The sequence below is a fragment of the Anopheles maculipalpis genome, chromosome 2RL (genome assembly GCF_943734695.1).
Source record: "Anopheles maculipalpis chromosome 2RL, idAnoMacuDA_375_x, whole genome shotgun sequence".
NCBI classification, from domain to species: domain Eukaryota; kingdom Metazoa; phylum Arthropoda; class Insecta; order Diptera; family Culicidae; genus Anopheles; species Anopheles maculipalpis.
The window spans coordinates 95,761,406-95,783,946 of record NC_064871.1 but is presented as its reverse complement, the minus strand read 5'-3'; the positions used below and the strand labels follow the sequence as shown (position 1 = coordinate 95,783,946).

Below are 22,541 nucleotides of genomic sequence, written 5' to 3'. Positions count from 1 at the left end.
AGAAAATTTTTGATAAATAAATTTCTCCTTCTGAAATACTGTGACATAAATTAAATTTTATTAACTTAGCTAAATTAATTTTATTGTATAACGTAACAAATTCTTGAAAAGAAAATAAAATATAAAGCAAAAATCAAAGCCAATATGCAGCAGCTAGTCCACTAATCCAACCCTGCCATTTATCCCTGCCAATAATACCTATTTATAAATAGCTTTTAATTTTATTATTAAACGATGTTTAAGGTATCCACACGCATCTCCAAACCGCTTCGTTTCATTGACCCACCGCGTGCGTGTGGGTGGCGTTCTTTCCATTGGCAAATTATTTTCCCACACCGAGTGAACGAAACGAGCGCGCTGCTCCGGGAACCATCATGACGCAATGAGTCACACGTTAGCGTTTGGAAGATTTGAAATTCTTACATAAATGGCAAATCATTTGACGTGTCTATCTGTGCATTAATTCTCCTCCTCATCTCGCTGGAAGAATACACCGGCCCTGCGTTCCCGCCGCTTTAGAAGCGCCCACAAACCACCGACTGCAGGATGATGATACGGCCAATCGAAAGCAGTGGCGTTGGCGTCCGTTGGTGGCACCAACGGTCATTAAAAAACGGTTTTCCAACGGGCGCGCGCGCGTCCAACGTTCTAGCGTGAGTGTCTCTACTTTTGCCACGGATGTTGTCGTTGAATCGCACGCTAACTATGCAATCTACGTCAATTAATAAGACCACGGGATGGATGATGATTGAGCCAAGCGCACACAAGGACTTGAGGCTACGTTCACCCTGGAAGTAGAGTGCGGGGATTAAAATGTAGCTCGTTGGGTGCACTCTGTGGTGTGTTTTTTTTTAATCCACATCCCGAGGGCGTGTAATTATTCCTCTAAATTACCCCATTTAAAATCATATCGTCTTCGGCAGGTGCTCCTAGGTTTGGTGTGCTTGCAAGTGCTAGGATATGACTACCCCAGCGTTGTGACTACCTTTTCTGCTGGGCTGGAGTAAACAAAACAAAATAAAACCACATGCGATAAGCCGAACTGGCAGGTTTGGTTGCTGCACTAGGCCGGGTCCCTTTCTGGTACATCCTGAAGTTAAGCGACAACAGGCATTAATTAAATAATGTCTACAACATTCTGCTCACAGAAGACCTACCAAGCAATTCTTTTGCTTATGGAAAAAACCCCGATAATATGCACGATTCATCCACACGGAATGTGGCTTTTCGACTAGTTGTTTTCCGTCCCATTTTTTCCCCATACCTTCTACTCGAGTTCTCTCCACCAAGATGGAGATGGTGGCAAATCTATAAATCAAGTCAGTCTTGCGCTGACACCAAGCCCCCGAACGATCGGATTATCCGCTCAATTAAACTACACCCGTATGGGTCTTTGGCTAGGTCTGCAGCGCATCCCAAAGCCCTTAACGCTAATCAGCAACTCCCAGAACGCCCGTCGAGGAACCTGACTTCCCACTTTACAGATCATGAGCCGATCGAGCATCCCCGGTGCAGCAATCCGTTCCGAAACAGTATCTCCGTCCGATGCACATCGAGAGGGCAAATCAGAACATTCGCTACCAAGATTGTACTCCCGATAAGCGGGCATCTGATTGACACTGGGCCAAGTCATCCCTGCGAGCGTGCAAAAAGCGAAAGATCAGTTTCGCCACCAATGCACGCCAATCAAAAGCTCACACAAACAGCAGAACGGCATCCCGTAAGATTGGCTGCAGATCTTGGCAGACGATCCCGATCGTCTTTAGCCATCGTGGCCTAACTACTTCCGTTTCAATCTCGCACCCGAATCGGACAGCGGACAGCATTTTGGAGCAGGACCTTCACCGTTACCATCGTTGCTTCAGGGACGTGCCCAGTTTCATACAGTTTGAACTACCGACCTACCTATGATTGATGCTGTGGCGCTTTTGCACCTATGAATCCACATTACCATTCGCCCCGAAAGTGGACGTCGATGAATTCCCTCCAAACGTTCACTTTTGGCTTACACGGTGTGTAAATAGAATTGTTTAACCTTCCTTTTTTCGCTGTTTGGATAAGATCAGCCGTTGGTGCAAAAGTGCTCAAACAGCTGTTTGCTTACTCATTTGAATGTAGTCCTTAAGAGAGGGAAGATCATATCGATGTTTTCGTATGGTTCGAAAAAAGGTTATTCCCGTCGCGCAAGCGTTGTCGAATAATTGTTGCTAAACGATTAATCTTATCCATCTTTATTTAATAATGATTCTGAAGGACAGTTTTCAAGTTGTTAGTACGGATTTTTTTATTTTTCGTCCTCATTGCTAATTTTTAACCTTGTGTTACTATCCTTTCTACAACATACAATCTTCCTCGTTATGAAGGAATGCTCATTCCGACATTTGATGTAACTTTCAGCTCCAAATAGACACATATTTGGAGCATGCATTCGGATGAAAATCATCTTCGACATCTTCCCAGTCGATTGGAAATAATTGGTCTTTATTTGCTACATACTTGTCAAAGTCTGGTTTTAATATTGCTCTGTCGGAAAATTTCATCATGTGTATCCATCAGGTTAAAGCATCACGGAATGAAGAATGCGATTGTCTTCTCAGTGGAAATGACCTAGAAGTACAAATAGACGGTGTTACAGGAAAATTTCATACCATTTTACATAGAAAACTGTATCTTTCTCTTTAATGTATCTTTATCTATGAACGTTCTGCTTTGATCTCCTTGAGCACAATCTTCAGAGAAACTATCGCATTACTTCACTAATGCAAAGCATTTATCTCCAAGAATTATCTATAGAGAATAAACCACCAACAGCCCGTCCAGATCTGTTCTCATTCCAAGAAAAGCAAATTCCAACAGATTCCACGCCCTGCAAACAACAGCAATTCCACGTAGCATGAAAGCTGCGTCTGTAAAGCAGCGCAAAAACTTTAATGACCATCTCATTACAACGCTATCAACGCTGGTTGTACTCTCGCAGGACTCTTGCACGCTGAGGCACAGAAACCATGCACCATGCAGGCTGCATCTACATACAGCACACAGCACAAAAATAGGTTATGAATAACCTGCGAGAAACCAACGACGAGACGAGCAGCGTAAAATAAAAGCTCAAACTTAGCACGTCATTCCCGACCGAGTAGAGTTGGTTAACCCTTCAGCTCTCTCTTATTGTCCCTTGGTTTTGTGATCCTGGAGCCTCCCGTTTAATTTTTTTTTAAAGAAAGCTTCTGAATGAAGCATCCCATGTGTTCAGAATGCTCCCATTGTTGAAAGGCTCATCCAAAACCAATCAATAATAATGTGTTTACACTGACCGTGGTCCACATGATCGTTTCCTTCGCTGTATCTCTCCTTTATCACACTGGATTCCATTTATGTTTCAGCAGTTGTGTTTCCCCAATTTCGCACATCCAGTGTGGAAGCGTGCAAAAAGGATCGATGAATCGAAGAATGATTTCGTGCACGTCGTCACCGTTGTTTCCCGCCCCAGAGTCGTGTGATTGTCTTTTTTTTTTTTTTGGCCCGAAATCTTATCCAACAAAACGCATGAAGTTCTTCAAGGAGCTTGAAGACTTCCCAGTTTTCCGAACCCTCCTCCTCCTCCTCCTCCAAACGCTGACTGTTTGACTGCACGCCATCAATCCGTATTCACGTAACTTTTGTACAGTTACGATAATAGACCGAAACAGTAATCGATGGCAGTCGCCAAAATTACATATAATGAATATTTATTACTACCCTTGTGTCCACACACCCTGGCCACCCTTTGGTGCGTTCCGGTCAAAGGGGGGGTCGAAATAGTTTGCCGAGTATGATGATGTCCCTTTTTTGACCACTGGAGGAGTAGCATTCTTCAACGAACGATCGAAGCGGCCAGATTGAATCAGTGCTCTGCAAGAGTATGGACAGAAGAATGAAGATTTGTTGCGCTGGTAAAGAATCTGGTAGAAGCGCTTTTTTTGTTTTGTCCTGCCCCAGATTGCATGTTTGTGCGTTCGCGTTACGGTCGACGGTGCATAACGAAATCCTTGTTGGTAGAGGGTTTTTTTTTTTGGGAGGGAGCAAACCGAACAGGTTGTTTGTATCGTCATCAATTTCTTCACACCACATGACATGTTGCATTACTGGATTTTGATTTTTTATCTTATCTTCTCCTCATTTGTCAAATCAAATCAGTATTCAAGTCGTTTTTACATGCTGTACGCTTATAGTATTCAGATTTTTGTTTCATTTTTTAATTTATTTGTTTCTGGAGAGTCTCTAAAATCAACACTATAACGCACCTAAAAATGATCATAATATTAATTTAAAAATACAAGCTCAAAAATAAATAAAACACATAAACTGGTCTCATAAAACTGGCATATAAAAACAATCCAAATGGTGTAGAAAACAAACTTCAAATCTATAGTTGTTTCTACTGTGCCAACGAATCACCGATCCAGAAAACTCACACTCCGTAACACTGTAATGTATGGCCAAGCTTAATCCAGCACTCCAGTTGCATTAATTGCAAACCAAGCCAAAAACATTCCATCAACTTCACTCTACCAAACAACACAATACATCCCGAAAGTACTCTTCTATTACCACGCTCTAGATGCGTAGTTCAAGATTTTGCGTCCCTCTACTAGAGCAGCACGGAAGTGTAGTCCTACTGCTGGAAGTTGCTTTGGAAGCATTTGATTCGTCCTCAAGCATAATCTCGTAGCCTGTCAGAACGAACCTGCAACCCAACCCGCCCGATCGCTGCCATTCGGGTGAGAGAGAGCTGTAGCATATCTGCCGACGATAATTAAAGGGCCCACAGCGTCCCTGTCCGCTTCCTGACAGGTTAGCACAGGGCGGGGGCGCTTTTCGGTAGGATTAATTTGAATCCATTCCGACGATTCTCACCAAAGCAAACCGTGCTCAACTGCGGGAATCTGATCAAAACGTGTGATAGCCTCGAGTGTGCAAGAGCTCTCATACCAATCCGGCCGACCCGAGCGACACCATGGGGATTTTTTTTATCTGTTTGTGATGCTGTGATGTGAAGTTCTTCCTCAGCTTTGCCGCTGTGTGGTTTGTATGCGCGGTGTAGTCACTGTCCTGCTGTTTCCCATCGGCTAGAAGCGGCTCTATTCTGCGAGCTTCAAATTAATACATTCTAGATTAATGGCAATTTCATCACGTCATATTTCTGCACGTACACTACGTAAGTCAGACTGACTGCACTTGCATGTGGGTATTTTTGTACTGTGCTGAAGTTGCACTAGAATTAATGTCTAACTCCAGCGCGCAGAAGAACTGTTTCGATGACATTGTACGTACCGTTGGAGGCAAGTGACCTTTTCCCATCAGGTAGTTTTCTTTCGAACGAATCCACTGCTGCTCCCAGCAGGAACACGTCTAAGATTATCCCGGGCGATAGATCTGTCCGCAAACAAAGTAAATAATGCAGCTGATTACATCTGGATCCCTCCATCGGGAGTTTCCCACCCGATGGAGTAATGTTTGTGGGTAATTCCAGATGAGCAAGAATGTTCCCATTACATCGGTAGGATGCATCCCATTACTGCCCAGGACTCATCACTTGACCGTTCGCTATGCGTCCCACTCAGAGCCACAGGAAATGAAGCGGTACCCAAACAGCTCAGCTCAGAATTGCAATCAGCAACCACAACAGTGTCCTCGTTTTTCTCTTCTCTCACCCTTTTAAGCATCATAACTTCAAGGTACGTATTAAAAAATTAACCCAAATATAACAACCGGATCGCTTCCAGGGAAACCATTGCTACTTCATCAAGAACTACAGGGACTTTCTCCAGCCCGACACTACCTCCCGGCAAGTGTACCAAATTCTACGCTCATTAATAAACAGCCACTCAATTTCGGGTGGTCAGGACCCTCGAAAACGTCATCACGCTCAACGAGAACGCGATATGCGGTGAGGATTTTCTCAAATTACCCATAAATTACTTGGTAATCATTTCTTGCCAACAGCTTCCAGGCAAATGGTCAAGTTTTGTCCGTTTGGTTTCACTCATTATTTTCGGTGTTGTGCTGCGGAGTTGGTTAACTAAAAAAACAAAAACGGGAGCCAAAAAGGATTTGTAACAGACGACACAAAAAAAAACTGGAGCTTTCATGAGCAAATGGATTCACCCAACACAATGAACTTTTCTGATGTGTCTTGCGTTGTAAAACGGAAGACGAAAACAAATGTAACATAACTCATTCACCCGTTGCATGGTCCATTACCTTACGTCCGATTGCATTTGCCAATTTATCACTTCCTCCTAACTTCTGCGTATACAACCATACAGCTGTGAACCGAAGAGAGTGACCACGTCCCACCAATCATCACAGCTATCATCCTCCCAGCGGACGGTAGACGAACTACAAGAAATAACAAGCAAAAAATGCAATTACTATACTCAACTTCTGACCGGTGCCCAAATGTGTGCAGTCTTCACATATGGACATGCGGGACCAGAAGCATCATTGTTTCTGGGTGATTCAAGAGCAAAATCGTTCGAATTGACCTCTTTCCGCGAAAATTATTCCCACTCAACTGAGGGCAAATCGGCTTGGCTTGTGAAAATTGAAAGCTGCACTGAAACTGGGCCATTTGATGCGGATTCGCTTCCATAGAATTCGGAAAATCTGAACCAATATCGATCAGACCGGGACATCCAAACGCTCCATTGTGTTCTGGACGACCATCATCATCGTGCCAATTGACATCATCATTGTACGTCACGTTTTTGAAATGAACCATCCCGCTGAGGAGATAACAATTTTTGTGTTGGGAGTTTTGCAAAAAAAAGTACAGAGTGTTCGGGGCGTGGCAAATTCATTTGTTGGGCTTTAATTTGATTCTAGCTGCAATTGTCTATTATGGCAATTTAATAATTAGTTTGGTTGGTGCAATTGGTCGGGGGTAATGGATATTATTTAATAGCTGGTGTAGCAAATAGGACACTAACAATATCTGTCATCTGCTTTGTTATCCGAACAAGTCACATAGCCGCTGGATGTTTTTGATGACAATAAGTCATCATTGCAGACTAATATGTACATTATGAGGAATCCCATCAGCAATCGTCAGCATATTCAAACTCTTGAATGTAATTTAAACAAGTCCTTCACACAAGTCCGTTGCTACACAGAAACTCTCGACTAACTTATATTTGGCGCTGTTGGGAGACTACAAGAAGTTGGTAGAAGATCCTATAACGTTTTCATAGAGCATATCAAACAGAGGATCCAGAAGAAAATCCTTCTTTGTGATAAAATTATTGAGAAGAATTATTATTAAACTAAACCACCTGCATGAGTTTGCCATAGTCGAACTATTCAACTACAGGTAATACAAGCTCGGCTTCGAACATCACCTAATTAAAATCGATCAAATTAAGCCTCATTTCTCAATCGAACCTCACTGCCGTCAATCACTGTTGATATCCAAGCAGCCTACTCTCACCACTTCTGTTCAATCCTGTTTTCTAAATCAAAACGTCCAAAATGTCACAAACTTCCATTCGTTCCGACGCGGATGATCCTCCTCCCGCCAGGCAATCCTCCTCGACCATATCGCTCGAAAATGAAGCCTTGGTGTGGTCGCTAGCATCCACCGAAGCGTACCAACCGGCGCCCATCGACATTAACGTGGGTCGTTCGGAACAAATAGAACTTCCCGCCCTGCGTTGGAACAACTACGAATCGCTTCCGGCCAGTATCAAGCTAACCAACACCGGGGACACAGCCATTTTAAGTGCACGATGGAATGGTGAAACTCCTTCGCTGGAAGGTGGTGCACTGGACGGGCGCTATCTCTTCTCCCAGCTACACTTTCACTGGGGACGGACGGCACTGGACGGTAGTGAGCATACGGTTGACGGGTATCGCTTACCGCTCGAGATGCACGTGATTCATTTTGCCGAACGGTTCGGTGATCAGGATGCGGCACTAGCCGTCCCGGGAGGTGTATTATGTTTGGTGTACTTCTTCCACTTGAAATCAAACCCGAATCGTTTTCTCGCGCCAGTCGTTAATGGGCTCAGCCAGACGGTGCTGCCAGAATCGTACACAAAACTCGAACCGTTCCCACTGATGAATCTGTTCCATGCGTTTGTCGACGAGTACTTCCTCTACTGGGGATGTACCAGAAATGGGCCACAGGTTTCTCCGATGCTGTGGATGTTATCGCGCACGCAGGAACCACTCGATTTCCATCAACTGAAACAATTCAATCGTTTGTTGGATCGTCGAATGCGTCCTCATTACAATCTAAAACCATCGAACACGGAACCATCGACGGGGAGACACCTGTTCCATGTAAATCCACGCACACCGATGGCAGTTAGTACGCTGATGATTGAGCCTCCGTCCAAATTTTCACACTCAAGATGGATTGTTGATCGACATCCAGTTGATTGGAGTTCGCCAGAAGCTTGCCGGCAATATGTTGCGATGGTGCGTGAGCATTTGGCGCAAAAGCAGAACGACCACGATGAAATGGTCCAATGTCCGGAAAATGAATCCGCCACAAATTCGGAGTATTGAAGTTGACGTTCTCTAAGTTCAATAAATGGAGTTCGTGCTCCTAATTTAAGCTATTCCGTAGCAAAGACACGTTTAAATTCAATTAATTTCCAGCATCTGATGTGCCAACTGAGTAATTACCCTGGATACATACCTTTACATAGCCACTAGCTTTGCCCTTTGCATTTGCGAAAACATTTACATCTTCCCATCCGCACCATAGTCACGAATCCGGCCAAGGTTCGTCCATTTCCCTGGACACGTTCGCCAGAATTTTCAACACGCATCTCACCATGTGTCGCCTTCAATCAGAGCCATTTTCATTCATCTCCTAATCCTGATAAGGACCCAACACCCTTGAGTGCAACCGTTCGAGCAACCTTCACCATCGATTACCGTTCGAACGTTTCCCAGCTGTCCAGAAGGAGGTATGCACCTATGAATTGCTAAAAGGTGAAATAAATTCCAAATCTGACGTTTCAGCTTCATTTGGTGCAATGATTGCGATGCGATTTAAAGCAAAAAATATCTGGAGGACGCTCCCTTTTTCGAGCTCCCGACGCTGATGTTCCGCTTATTTTCCTTTTCATCGCTATCAAAACCACCTCGTGCTCGATTAGTGCTACAGCAGCAAAAACAAAAAAAAAACGATGCAAAAGCAGCATCAAAAGAACAAGTTGGTAAAGTGCTGCCGCTAGTTGCCACTGTCCGCGAACAAAAAAAAAACGGGACCCAAGTCCCAACGTAACCGTCTCGCTGGGACCGCTGAAGTTCAAGGTAATGGATTAAGATATCGTTACACCGGACACGATGCTTCAGCTTTTCGCTTTTCTGGTGCGCTGTCGCTTCGAATGAATGGCAGATGTTTGGACTGTGGCTGAATGCAAATCTTCGTAGGGCAAAGCGCGTTCGCTGATCCGGATAGAATGACGACGCAAAGTGCACCCGATGCCCAGACGATGCATCAATCTTCTGGTGCGAGATGAAGCAAACAAGTAAACAAAATAACAAATGAAAAAAAAAACACGGAACGACCAGCAACACACTAGTTTTCGGCCCGAGTGCACTTAATCGCTGCACAAGCAAACGATTAAAAACCACAAAAACCTCATCCACTTGAAAGTCCGACTGGGCGAGATGCACTTTAAGTTCAACGATCGCAAATCCTGGACGGGACGGCTAATCGAATGTCTCCCTTTCGAGAAATGGAAGTAATAATTTATTCAATTGATTGGTTTGAGTGAAGCAGCTCCCTGGACACACGAAATCTAATCGTGTCAAGGGCTTAATGAAGAACCAAACTTTGCACAAGTCTTTGGTGAATTTCAAGTAGCTTGACAGGAAGTGAAAGCTGTTCTTGGTTACTTCTTTGCCACTTCATTAGCGTGTGAGAAATGGCATAAATATGATGAGTGTTTTTATCATTTTCCCATCGTATGCTGTGTCAACAATGGCAACATTGTTGCAGTTGGTGTTCTTAATGGTCTTAATAATTTGAGCAAATAATAAATAGTGACCAGATACCAGATAAATACAGGAGTTTATTGGCTCCATTCAATTTGTCTATTTGGCGCTTAAAAGTATGTGATTTGCGTCACGAAATGCTTACGAGGATGCAATTTTCCAGTGACAAATATAGTTTTTAGTGCCTTCGTAGTTCTGTTACCGATTTAGAGGCTATAAAACTCATAACTCTTTCTTGAGATCTAATCAAAGGCTAGAATTTGGAGGCTAGACATCCATAAGCCTTCGAAGGTAACAAACGAAACAGAAAAACGCTGCACTTTGAACGCTTTTATATTATTGAGAAAAAGCAATAAAGGACTAATTTTATTACTTTGCTCGTCAACTTTACATCCCTAGACAAAGAAGCACATACGTGACCATAAGCATAAATGCAAGTCTTATCCATCCAACAAAGAATGTGGCCCAAGAAGTCTTGTTTCGAATTTTCCCTTCAGCAAAAAGAGACACTCAATGCGGTTTTGTGCACCAGATTTTCGTACAACAAGCAACGAGAATAAGCAGCAAGTAAACGAACAAACCGCAAGCCAGTTTTTGCATAGTTTATTGCTTGCACACGGGATGCGGGCATATTCTTGCCGTAGGATTAAAGGGATAACCAGTCTTATCAACGGAGACATTCGAGAACGATAAACTTGATGCTTTAACCATGATTCTCAAGCAAGGATGGAGCATATCATCCTGCTTCACGCTTTTAATATGTGTTCTAATGGTTTTCTTGCAAGCAACATCATCTAATGTGGGGTTTGCAGACTTCTTTCGTAAATTTGTAATGATTATGATAAGAGAAACCAGTATCATCTTTGTTATGCGAGGGACAATCCGGTACAATCCTGACCGAGCACAAAACTCATAATCTTCATTCTTGTCCTTTTTTTCCTAGCGTCCCCCGCTTTTGGATAGGGTCTGCTGGACCTTCTGAGCGCTTAGAGTAATAGGATGCTGTGGGACAGGGAGTTTAAGATGACTATGAAGAAAAACCTCGCCTAGATGAACTAGATATAAATTCTTGTTGCCAAGCAAGAAATCTTCTCGCGATATATCTCGCTCTTTGCTCCCCTCGATGTTCTTTCTGTCCAAGCCGGCGATTCCAGGAGATAAGCATCAGCGCATTTCAATGATGGGTCGATCTATCGGCCATTATTTACACAGTGTCCACAACTTTTGTCTTATCGGATCGCATCACAACGGACCCGATTACCCGGTGTACAGTTGAGCCTAACGGATTGATACGCCTTATTGGTCCACATAAATGTAGACAAGCAAACACACACACCGGAAAGACGCCAAGCGTGCTCCTAATTATTGATATTAAATTTCACTGAAAGTAGTAGTACAATAGTTAAATACAGCTTTGGAACTTACAACCTTTTCCTCACTGCATTACGGCATTACGTTCAGCCTTCGCACAGTAGTACAGCTCAAGCTAAAGGGTGGACGTTACTTTTTCCTTACAAATTATTAGTTTCTGTCGCATGTTTGAAGCTGAGCATCAAGAGGGCGTCCCTGGGGTCGAGAAAATAGGAGAATTGCAAAATTTCGAGAGAATTTGACCTGACTTCTTTGATCTTATTAAGTGATTTGTTAAACAGTTTTGATAAAAGTCTCTACGCAAGTGGAACTAGCCCCGCTTTTGAATTTTCATCGGCCCTGTTACGGTATGACAGCAGCATAGATATCACAAAAAATATCCCCAGTTTTTAAAAGTTCAAAATGCTAATCAACGTTATATCTTGAAAGAAAAAGGTGAATTCTAGCCACTATTTTATACACCATTACTTTATAAACATTCTTCTTTTATTGTAAGAACTTGTTCTTCATGATCCAAAATGTCCATTCTCGGACCATCGTGCCTCGCAGGATGAAATCTGAACATCAAAGACGTTCATCCCGGAGCAAAAGCTCAGCTTACCGGACGCCCCGGTTGGATTTCCTGCGCCAGGAGATATGCCCTCTCCTCACAAGGCTCGGCGAGGACGGAACGCAGCATTAAGAACAAACAAGCCAATTAGTAGCTCGATAATGGTGCCACCATCAAGAAGAGGAGTGGAGCACGATCGTTAAGCCTGCTGCTGCTGCTGCTGCTGCTGCTTAACCGTTGATTAATAATGTTAGTACCAATGTTATCAATTCAATCATGCCAATAGCGATTATCAGCAGCGTGGCGTCGATTGGGCCATTAAAAATTAAATGCACATACACAAATAATTTACCATCGGTCGCGAGTGTCCCTTTACGGTGCAGAACACCAACAGGTTTTTGCTCGCTAGCTAGCGAGGTGTTGGGTCAACCGTGTGGTGAAGAATCCATTCGATCCGTAATCTTAAGTCATCGGGGTTCGCAGAAAACGCAAAAGGATATACTTTTCAATCGATGTTAACGATCGTTCGATTGGATGATGATTTAATTTGTATGTGAGCTCACACCGGTGCAAGTATGATTACACACTCAAAGGATGCATTCCGGTTCAATTTCTTACGCTGCATTTATTTGTTACTAGCCGATGGAACAGTGGGCGATCAAGCGATCGATCAATCGATTGAGTCATTGATGTAATTATGATTGCTCCACAAAGATCACACAGATTACTCGATTGCCATCCGTCTTACTGTACGTCCGTGGAGCATCCATGTAGTTCCCAGCAACAAATTGTCCATTAATCAATCGTTTGATCCACTACTGGTGGTAGTTCGTCTGAAGTCTTGCTGCTGTGCAAGGACAATTCGTCAGAAAACAAAAGGCAAAAGCATTGAAAACTAGACACCAGCCAGTAAGGTAATCATCACATAACGAGCTGATTGTTTGGCTGTCGATGGATATGTTATTGCATTTTAATGATATATCCGCTCCCGGTGGAACGGATCATCCATCTAGCCGTTATTGCTTCACAGCATATGAAGCTTTGCAAAAGGAAGATCCGCATCAACTGCAACAAAAAAAAAAAAACAGATACTAATATTACCGCATAAATATCGCTCTCACCAACCAAGAATGCGCGCATTGGATTGGCTCAGAATCCGTATCCAGTCTTCAACATCCAACATAATGTCAAGGCTCTGCGCTGTGGGGCGAACTCTCGGTCGGTCGGTCGATCGATTGGGCGACCCGCTAGAAAATATATCGCCTAAGCGAAAGGTGAAGCTCTCAGGCGGCCACCTTCACAGTTCGGACTGTTTAGCATCGCATCAATCATACCGATATTGTTATTTGTTACAATACACACTTTGAAAATCGGTATATGGTCCCATCAATCGCATACATTTTGCACCTAACCTTGCATACGTGTTCTTCTTGCCCTGAGGAGCGGGCATTTTTCAATCGCTTGGGAGGCAGATTGAAGTGGTTGGTTTGTGGCACGAGTGGGGACCCAACAGAGCTGTGCTGCAGTTGGCGAGAAGAATCGTTCTAATGATAACATATAATCCTGTTAGTTGGCCCGGTGGATGGAGTGGTATTGATCATCTTAAAAGGGTTGTTGTTAGTATTTACAACATTGTGCTTATTTTGTGGAGAGTTTGTTGTGAAGCTGCATACAAGTCTTACATGATCTTGGCAGCAACCCTAGCTGAATGTGAGTGATCAATAGATTTTCAAATAAATATAAATATGTAGCGCAGTATTTAGAATAGATTTTTATTGCATTTTGGAGCTGCTTATTTTTACTAACTAGATAAATAGAAAGTACAAAAACAATCCGTCTAGCTGATACTTTGCTCAAAATTAGACACTTATACTATGTTAAACACTAATATTGAATATTTGATTAATAATTGTTGTCTTGGCTTGCTACTGCAAACATCTTTGACTTAATTTAACTGTAGTTAGATAGTCAGTTCTGTGTACGAGAAGAACTGGATTCGTTACAACCAGAAATCGGTACCACCAAAGTTCTACCTTTGGGAGGGAAAATTTTGACGGGATTCGATATTCGGCCATGACCGTGTGAAAGACCTATGGCCCACCGTCTCTCACTCCCAGCTCAATACCTAGCTGATCGTGAGCCGATGCCACATGCAACTGCGATTTAATAGGTTTCCGGCGGACCGGTGATAACGGTGACACTGGCGCCGAAATCCATATTACAGGATCGGGGTCAAATCTCGGGCTGTTCCTCCGTAGTGAGGACAGACACTCCAACTACATGATATCAGTAAGAACAACGTGATATCGGTATGCCATTAGATGACCGGCGTGACCAAGGAAGTCGCAAAGCCAACAAGAAAAGAAGAAATCCACAATATAATAAATATGAACCTAGAATTTTTGAGCTAGTTACAACATAGCAAACCTTTCTTTCTCACATAACCGGCATGCTCACATCCTCCACACAAGGAACATACAATTTGATCAACTTTTTCCGAAAGGAATGGCCTGGCCGTGTTGCTTATTTCGACCGATTTAGTGTGATCTATACCCAAAGGAACGTGATCATGAAATTTATGTGTGCTACATCGTACCACGTTCCACCATGTATCGATATTTTTCGGCGCCAAAGGAAAAGCATATGGCGATACGCAAAAGCTTTTGCACAGTAGCATCCGAAAGCTTTTCTGGATGGTGGGTCGAAAAATTATCATTATTATTTTTCAAAAAATAGTTATTTTAAATTAAATCGTATCTTAATGCTCGTTAAAATTTGTTTTCTTTTGTTAAAAAATCATGTTAAGTAATTAAAATAAAAAATTATTATTCCCTAAAGAGAGCTTTCTTGTACCCACTGCAACTGCTCGAAATTTACCACCCTTCGGCCAGCTGTCATCTGCGTCAGCTGTCAAACTGGTTCGCAGGTTTTGTTTTGGTCCACCGTCGGACGAACGATCTACTTTCAACCCCCAATCGTGGTGCCGTACGCGCATAGAGCGAAGTGCTTTGACAGACCTTGGCGTTTTCAATCAACACCAGCCTTAATCTAATCAACACCCCGTAACCCACAGTGTCGCGTTCGAAACATCTGTGCCGCTACAAACTGACTCGTTCGGTTCGCAAACCGTCCAGTGCTAGTATGCTCGTTCACCGTGCGCGTAAAAAACACTTGATGCAAGGAACTTAACACGGTACACGGTACGTGACTCCCTTCCTTTTTTACGGCTACCATTCCCCTCCCGGATTGGACGGAACGAAAAGTGTGTGAATCTGTGTTTTTCCGTGCGCAACTGCATGTCCGAAGTGTACAGCACCGGGTGAATCTGCGCGTCCAGAATCGCCATTTTCCGACCGTATCCATCTTTCCTTTCATTCCACCCATCCGAAACCGTTTCTTCAGCCACGACACAGCACGGCTCACGGCTCAGTTCTTATTCAATCGAAAGTACACGCAAGAACCGCACTTGCGTTGGAAAAGAGCGTACGCGCATCGACGGTTTCGCCGGGAGCGAGAGCGAGAAGGAACTGCAATAGAGATTGTGCAAACGTCTTGGTACGAGCGAGAGCGCTAGAGCTGAACACAGAGCCTACAAAGAAGCAGAAAAGGAGGTTTGCCATATTTTATTTTGGCAAAGCCTTCGCCGAACACGGTGTGTTTATTGCCGGAAAAATCGTGACGTGAACAAAGCGCCGGGAAAAAAGCTGTACAAAAGATTATTGGTCTAGAGGGTAGCGTACAGGAGAGAAAAACGAAGCTAAAGAAAACACATCAACAACAACAGCAACAACCACCCCGCATCAACATGATTCCCAATAAAACGAACTGATATACGGCTGCTCGCAGCTCGTTGTAGGAAGGGTGTGTTGTGTCGGGTAGAAGCAGTGAAGTAAGGCAGGTGTGCGTGCGGGTGCGTGTGTGCGTTTTGTTTTGATCGTTCGCGGTCTGTTTTTTTGAGTTTCCTTCATTTCGCCGTTCGCGTAGAGCTGTTGTTCCAAAATACCGGTGGTGTTCCAGTTTGCTTCGATCGAATCCCCTTCCACTATTGTACCGTCGCTTAGAAACCTGAAGCACACAGGTTGTTTTTGGTGACCGTGGTGACCGTGAATAAGGGCTCTCGCACTGCTTGCGTGTTTATCTGTGTGCGTGTGATTGTACTGTTTTTTTTTTGGTGGAGCCAAGACCACAAAGGGGCAGAGCAAACCAGCCAAAAGCAAACACGTCCCATCCGGCATCCGATACATGGCTAGTTCTATGAACAGCAGGAACCGCATTCGTCGTCGACTGGCTGCGATATCCTTTCTGTCCAACATCTCGCTGGACGGTACCCATCGGGACACGAAGCTCGGTCCGCTGCACGGAGGCGGAGGCGGAGGCGCATCACTGGCCGGACGAGCAGGTGGAACAACAGCGGTAAGCCATACCAGCGCAGCACTAGCGCTGAACAACAATGATCTGGACGGTATCGGCACGTGCAATGACGAGCCGGGAGAGGATGGGCTTGACGCGCCTGGGACGGCGGGTGGTGCGGCACCGGCTGAGGGTGCTGCGGCCGGCTTGAGCGGTGGTGGGGCCGGGGCCGCCGCCAACCCGTTGACTGCTGCCGAGGGGCAGCAGCGGGCCCGGGCCAGAACTGGAACGTTTAGCAAAAGTCCCGAACGCTACGCCGGCAAGCGGATCGACAGCGAGGGCAACATGGTGGTCAGCAATGGGTCATCGGCCAAGGGCACACCGCTGAAGGATCGGTACGTATTCAACATCTCATCAAAATTTAATCACTGTACCGTTCATTTCAGACGGAAAAGACACTTTCGTTTTGAGCTTAGTAAATGTCTAGATGAAGTAAACTACTATTTACTATGATTTTGGATCCAACGATAAGACAGGTTATACATAACCTTCTCCTACTCGAATCGTCCACGGTGTACAGAACGGTGACTTGTCTCACGTGATGTGGCTATTTTGATTGGAGGATGATCGCTAGTTCTGACATCAGATAGAGCTTTGAACAACTAGGACACATAGGCCCTCCGACAAGACAAGTTCTGTAGCTTTGGAGATCGATTTCTTTTGTACTACAATCTCTAGAGGTAATCGCCTATCAGTCTTGCCTGCGGATAATTCTTATTTTTTGTTTAGAAAGTCACAAAGTCTCTGTCGTGGATCTCTAACCATGATCCTCAGATAACGTAAAGTACGTTATCAATCATCAATAACTTGATTTTTGATCAATAACAGTGTAAAAGACGTTCTCGGTTGCGGTGTTCATTTCAGATTAAAATATTCAACTAAATCTGTTTGTCATGTTAGCAGCAAACAAAGGGCGATGGTGATGATTCACAGAACATCACGCCTATCTGGGTCCCATCGCGAACACGCACCGTCACGTGAAAATCACATTCATGTTTATATGTTTTTCTCCCCCCTTTGTTTTTTTGCTCTAAACTCACCCAATCACACCCCGAAACATCAACACACACAAAAAATCATGTGCGCGCGCTTTCGGATCAATGAAACTAAGCAAAACTTCTTAAATTTCTAATATTAGCCAATCGCACGATCACTTGCACCTTAACCTTGTACCAAACTATTTATATCGTTTGATGGAAAAAAGAGAAACGATGAGGAAACACTCCCTTTTCTTCATTGTGGCATCCGGTCGACCGCTGATGCTGTGGCGCACGATTACTTCATACTTTTAGAACCAAAGCATATACGACACCAAGCCGGGAATCGATATAATACCGACTACACACACGCTCTCTCTCTCTCTCATATGTTCCACATAAATGTTGCTTCCCTTTATTAGATTAACGTAAACAGCGAACAACAAGCGCGGGGTTCTCAGCTTCAAGAGAGGGCGATGATGACGATGGTTAGCAGTTTGTCCAGACCAAGCAGGTTTTAGCGAAGTAGAGTTTTGTTTTCTTTTTGCTAATCTTGACCCTAAGAAAGCAAGACACAAGCACAACCGAAGCGCAGCATATTGCGAAACAGTGCGGAACATCTGCCGTCTTTTATACACTTCCTCTTTGTGTCGTTTGTTGTTTTAATCTGCTAGCGAATGCACCGGGAAAAGAGGGCGAGTTTTCGTATTATTTTTTTACTTGTTTTGCATTGCAAAATGAACAAAATACGAGCGCTAATGCTGCCGCCTAGAGTCAGTGCAAAAGCCTTTTTTATGGCTTTACATTTTTTCCTCCCCTATCACGGGTGAGATTGTGTTACATGGTTCTGGTGCAACATGAATAAATGTGTGAGCCTATTTTTAGAGTTCTAACAACTTATTAAAAATCAGTCAACGAGGTGTAGAAAGTCTTTTTAAAGAAATTATTTTTTATTTAATCAAACCGCGGTATAAAACACTTAATATCTATTAACAAATCTTTTTAAAATCAACTTTATTCTTCACGTGCTCAGACACGATCCGAACCCGATTAGCTTACGTTTTCCCATCTTTTTTGCCACTGTTTTCCAATCCCTTCATTCCCAAAGAACAACAACCTCCAAAGCTAGATTACGTGACCCATCGCACGGTCTGCCACAGCACGCTAACTCATTCGTTTCTTCGGTTTCTCTCCCTTTTCCATTCCCCTGCCGTGCAGTGAAAATTGGAATCCAAACGATGGACGGCTAAACCATACGGCGGATAAGCGCTCGCGAGCGAACTCCGCCACGCAGCGTCCAACCGGTGCGAAACGATCGCTGCTGATGAATACCAGTGCCGGAACAATCGTAACCGGCACCACCACATCTGGCAGCGGTGGAAATGGATCGGAAGATCCTCAACAACACCGTCCCGGTGCGGGTGCAACCGGATGGAACACGAACAGCAGCACGGAAAGCCTTATCCAGGGTCGTCCGAACCGTACCGTCGTTATAAACGAGCAGGTGGTTGGCGGTGGTTATCCGCGCGAAGTTCGCTACTACAACCAGATGGACCTTCGACGCCATCCGGGCGGATTTCAGGAGGATCGCATTGTGCTGCTGGCAAAGAAAGCACCGTGCCATATCTTCTCCGTGTTGCCGTACTGCAAGGGCAAAGCATCGCGGGCCGAAATGAGGCGCGAACGGCGTCGCCATCCGTCCGGCGCACGGCCACTCTCGTCGATTAATGATGCACCGTTCGATGCATTCCGGCTGCTCGGGATCGAGCGGGGTGGTGAAGTTGGGCAGGAAGTCTCGTACGGATATCTGTTGATCCCTTCGAGGGCGTACCATCGCGAGAAGAAGCACACCGAGAAGGCTATCAAGAGTGGTGGTGCTGCGTTCGAGATAACAAACTTTGCCTCAATGGAGAATCATGCCGCGGCACGGTACTATGATACGTTGAATCGTAACAGTGCGGCAAGCCCATCGCAGACTGCGGGAGGAACATCCGGTGGAGCGGGTGGTGTTGGTGCAGGAGGTGCGGGTAGTGGACCATCGTCCGGATTGCTGGACCTTTCGAAGGAGTACGAAGATGGATACACATCCATTTCCGGGGTAAGTTGTCTGGCTCCGGACGGAATGGAAAAGCAAGTCTTATTCGGATTTCTTTCTCGCCATAGATACAATACTCGGCCAACATACTGGACGATCCGGAGCTGATCGCGGGCAAGCATCGTACACTGCTCACCTTCACCTCGTACGTAACGTCCGTCATCGACTATGTGCGGCCATCCGAGCTGAAGAAGGAGCTGAACGATCAGTTCCGGGAAAAGTTCCCACAAATCCAGCTTACGCTCAGCAAACTCCGAAGGTACGTACACAAACACATTCGATGTGTGCATATAGTGGGGCGGGTAAATAAACAAAAGGGCACACTGGGACTGCTTGTCGTCAGCGGTCAGCGATAAGAGCTGATGTTTGTTCCTTACGGAAGCCATTACAGCACTCGCTCACACGATCCACCGAGACATGGGCACCGAGAATTGTTTTGTTTGACGCCCTCGTCTTTCGGTTGGAGGTGACATTTCGTACTGAACGTGTCCGATTACAGCAGAACACCTCCGTTGTAGCTGCGCAATTAATTCTGAAGCTCTTATGTTACTGCATAAAAGCATATAAATTTCCAAAATGACAAAAAATGAAAACATCAGCATATTCTTTTAGGACCCTTTGAACGATTTTGAAGTTGCCATTTAAAACCTCTTTACCCGATGCTATGCGATATGAGTTTGAGACTTTGATATCTTATCACACTATACACTGTTCGCCATCTTTGCGTCACGTGTTAAGATACGGTTGCCGATGATGTGCCTTCATTGAGTAGAAAAACAAAACACATTTTAAACGGCATTTAAATCGCCCCTCTTTGCTGCTGTTGCTGTTGCTTATCAAACGACCAGCAGGCAGGATGCCGTGTCTTAATGTGATGATTTAATTGTTTGGTTGGTTCGTTGGTCGCGTCTTCTCGGCTTGTCGGTACACATCAGTCCAGTACACCTAAGGAGAGTTTAATCTTCTTTATCAGCACAAACGTTTGCTGATGTCTTCTGTAAGCAGTGATGAACAAGGCCATCGTTACCATTTTCTTGTCTAATTAGCTTATCTGAATGAGGCACGCGGGACAGATAGGATTGGTAAATCCTATCTCCAACTCCTATAATCCAACTCTCTGTATTGTCGCGCGCATAGTGACATTCTTTGTTTTTCTTGTACTTTCTTTATGTACACCAAACAGAAAATTCTAATCAAAAAAGAATTATTTTTCAAGGGCAGTCAGGAAGGTTTTTGTTGTTGATTCTGTTAAATGCGCATAAAAACAACTTGACCGTTCAATGAACCAGCTGTTCTACTGTATGGCGCGATAAGCAGCATGAGAGGAACAGAGTTGCAAAATGCGTGATCGATCGCAGACCAGTGACCGGCCTTGAAATAGTAACCAAATTATGCTCAATGCCACAGTGGACGAAATGGCGAGTTGATGGGCAAAAAAAGAGGCAACAGAGTTGGCTGTTCCTCTTCTGTTCGTTGGCCAGTTATTTGCTGGAGTCTTTGCTCTATAATCTGTTGTCCCATGGCTAGAGTTCATATTTATCGCATCGAGCGATAACAGGGGTCTTTTTCAGGAGGTTTGCTGTTCGCATGGAGCACCTCTGTGGACTTCCTCTTCCTGACTATCAGTCTAGGTGTCAAGTGCTTGGACTTGAAACTCTTGGGACTTGCCGACCCTTGTTTGATTCTACTGAGCTGCTCCGTCGGTACTGTGCTCGATCCCTTTTGGTGTTCTCAACCGCGGTGCTTTTATGTCTTCAAAGCGAGTTGAGATTTTATCCCTACATTTCTTCCAATTTTCCCATCGTGACCAACTCTGTCACAGTGATGAATCCAATGCCGGTCGTCGACACGGTCGCTCCTTCGTTAGACCATGTTTTCACCACGTTTTGTGTGCTTTCGAGCGCCGATTAATATATCCATTTAAATGTCAAAAAACGCAATTCTCATGCAAATTCTTCTCCTCCGCAGCATTAAACGGGAGATGAAGCGCATCAACAAGCTGGACAGCCGTATCGACTTTCTGACCATCTCGCAGGCGTACGTCTACTTCGAGAAGCTGATCCTGTCCAAGCTGGTCAACAAGGAAAATCGGAAGCTGTGTGCCGGCGCCTGTCTGCTGCTGAGCGCCAAGCTGAACGACATCAAGGGTGAAGCGCTCAAAAGCTTGATCGAGGTTCGTCCCCACCCCTCCACATCCCCTTTTTCCTCTTTCAACTAATTATTAAACATGGGTTCTTCTTTTTTTTTTTTGCTTTAGAAAACGGAAAGCGTGTTCCGTCTGAACCGTAAGGAGCTGATCGCTTCCGAGTTTGCGGTGCTGGTTGCGCTCGAGTTTAGCCTGCACGTACCGACGCAGGAAATTCATCCACACTATCAGCGCTTGATGTACGAATCATAGGACCGGGCGCACACTGCTGGCGAGGGACGGAGGGGAGAGGAAGAGGCAGCCGGAACGAGGAAGGGAGTCAACGAGATTAACCATTTACTGTTGTGTCATATGCTGCAGGAAGCATTTATTGGGTGATTTGTTTTTGCCGTTCGATTTTTTTTTTCTTTCTTTTACAAATAGATTTTGTGCTGTAGTTGAACCTGGAACGAAGGGACAGAATTAAGAGAGATAAAGAGAAGCAACCAATTGACTGCTTCCCGGAACAAAGACTGTAACAAATGTGTATGTGTGTGTGTGTGTGGATGAATAATGAGGAGATTTAAAATGCTTATAAAATCCCCGTAATTGTACTTTTTAACACATTTAAAACTCTTAAAGTTAAGCGTTTAGCCGGGTTTAAACATTTTCTAGCGATGTTTTAGCACACAATCATCAGCAAGATTCGATTGCCATAAACACAGACCGTTTTTTAGAATATTAGCAGTTCATTCTGCTCAACATCTCTCTTTCTTTCCCTCTTGTGACCCTTAGAGTGTTCTTAAAGATAGATAGAATGATGAATGTACTTACGGAAACGGTGTTGCACCTCAAATGTACTTCATCTTATTGAACTTTTTTTTATTCTTATAGCATAACCCATCCAAAAAATACTGGAAGCGAATGTAATCGATGTACTTACCGGTGGCGAATGCCATTTACCCGATGTAATTTTACTATCTCGATTCATTTAGCTTTTTACCATTTTTTTTTTTTTGC

The 22,541-nt window shown here is 44.3% G+C and overlaps 2 protein-coding genes across 2 annotated transcripts; both read left to right on the top strand.

The window, feature by feature from the left end:
- The first annotated feature begins 7,509 nt into the window (after positions 1–7,509).
- On the top strand, positions 7,510–8,550 carry LOC126568328 (putative carbonic anhydrase 3). The gene has a single exon (XM_050224788.1). The coding sequence runs from the start codon at positions 7,510–7,512 to the stop codon at positions 8,548–8,550; it is 1,041 nt and encodes a 346-aa protein (XP_050080745.1).
- Positions 8,551–16,082: 7,532 nt separating this feature from the next.
- Positions 16,083–21,798, top strand: LOC126567989 (CDK5 and ABL1 enzyme substrate 1-like). Its single transcript, XM_050224376.1, has 5 exons — positions 16,083–16,659; positions 18,520–19,399; positions 19,465–19,655; positions 21,365–21,569; positions 21,654–21,798. The coding sequence occupies exons 1-5, from the start codon at positions 16,157–16,159 to the stop codon at positions 21,792–21,794; spliced, it is 1,920 nt and encodes a 639-aa protein (XP_050080333.1). The 5' UTR covers positions 16,083–16,156; the 3' UTR covers positions 21,795–21,798.
- Positions 21,799–22,541: the final 743 nt, after the last annotated feature.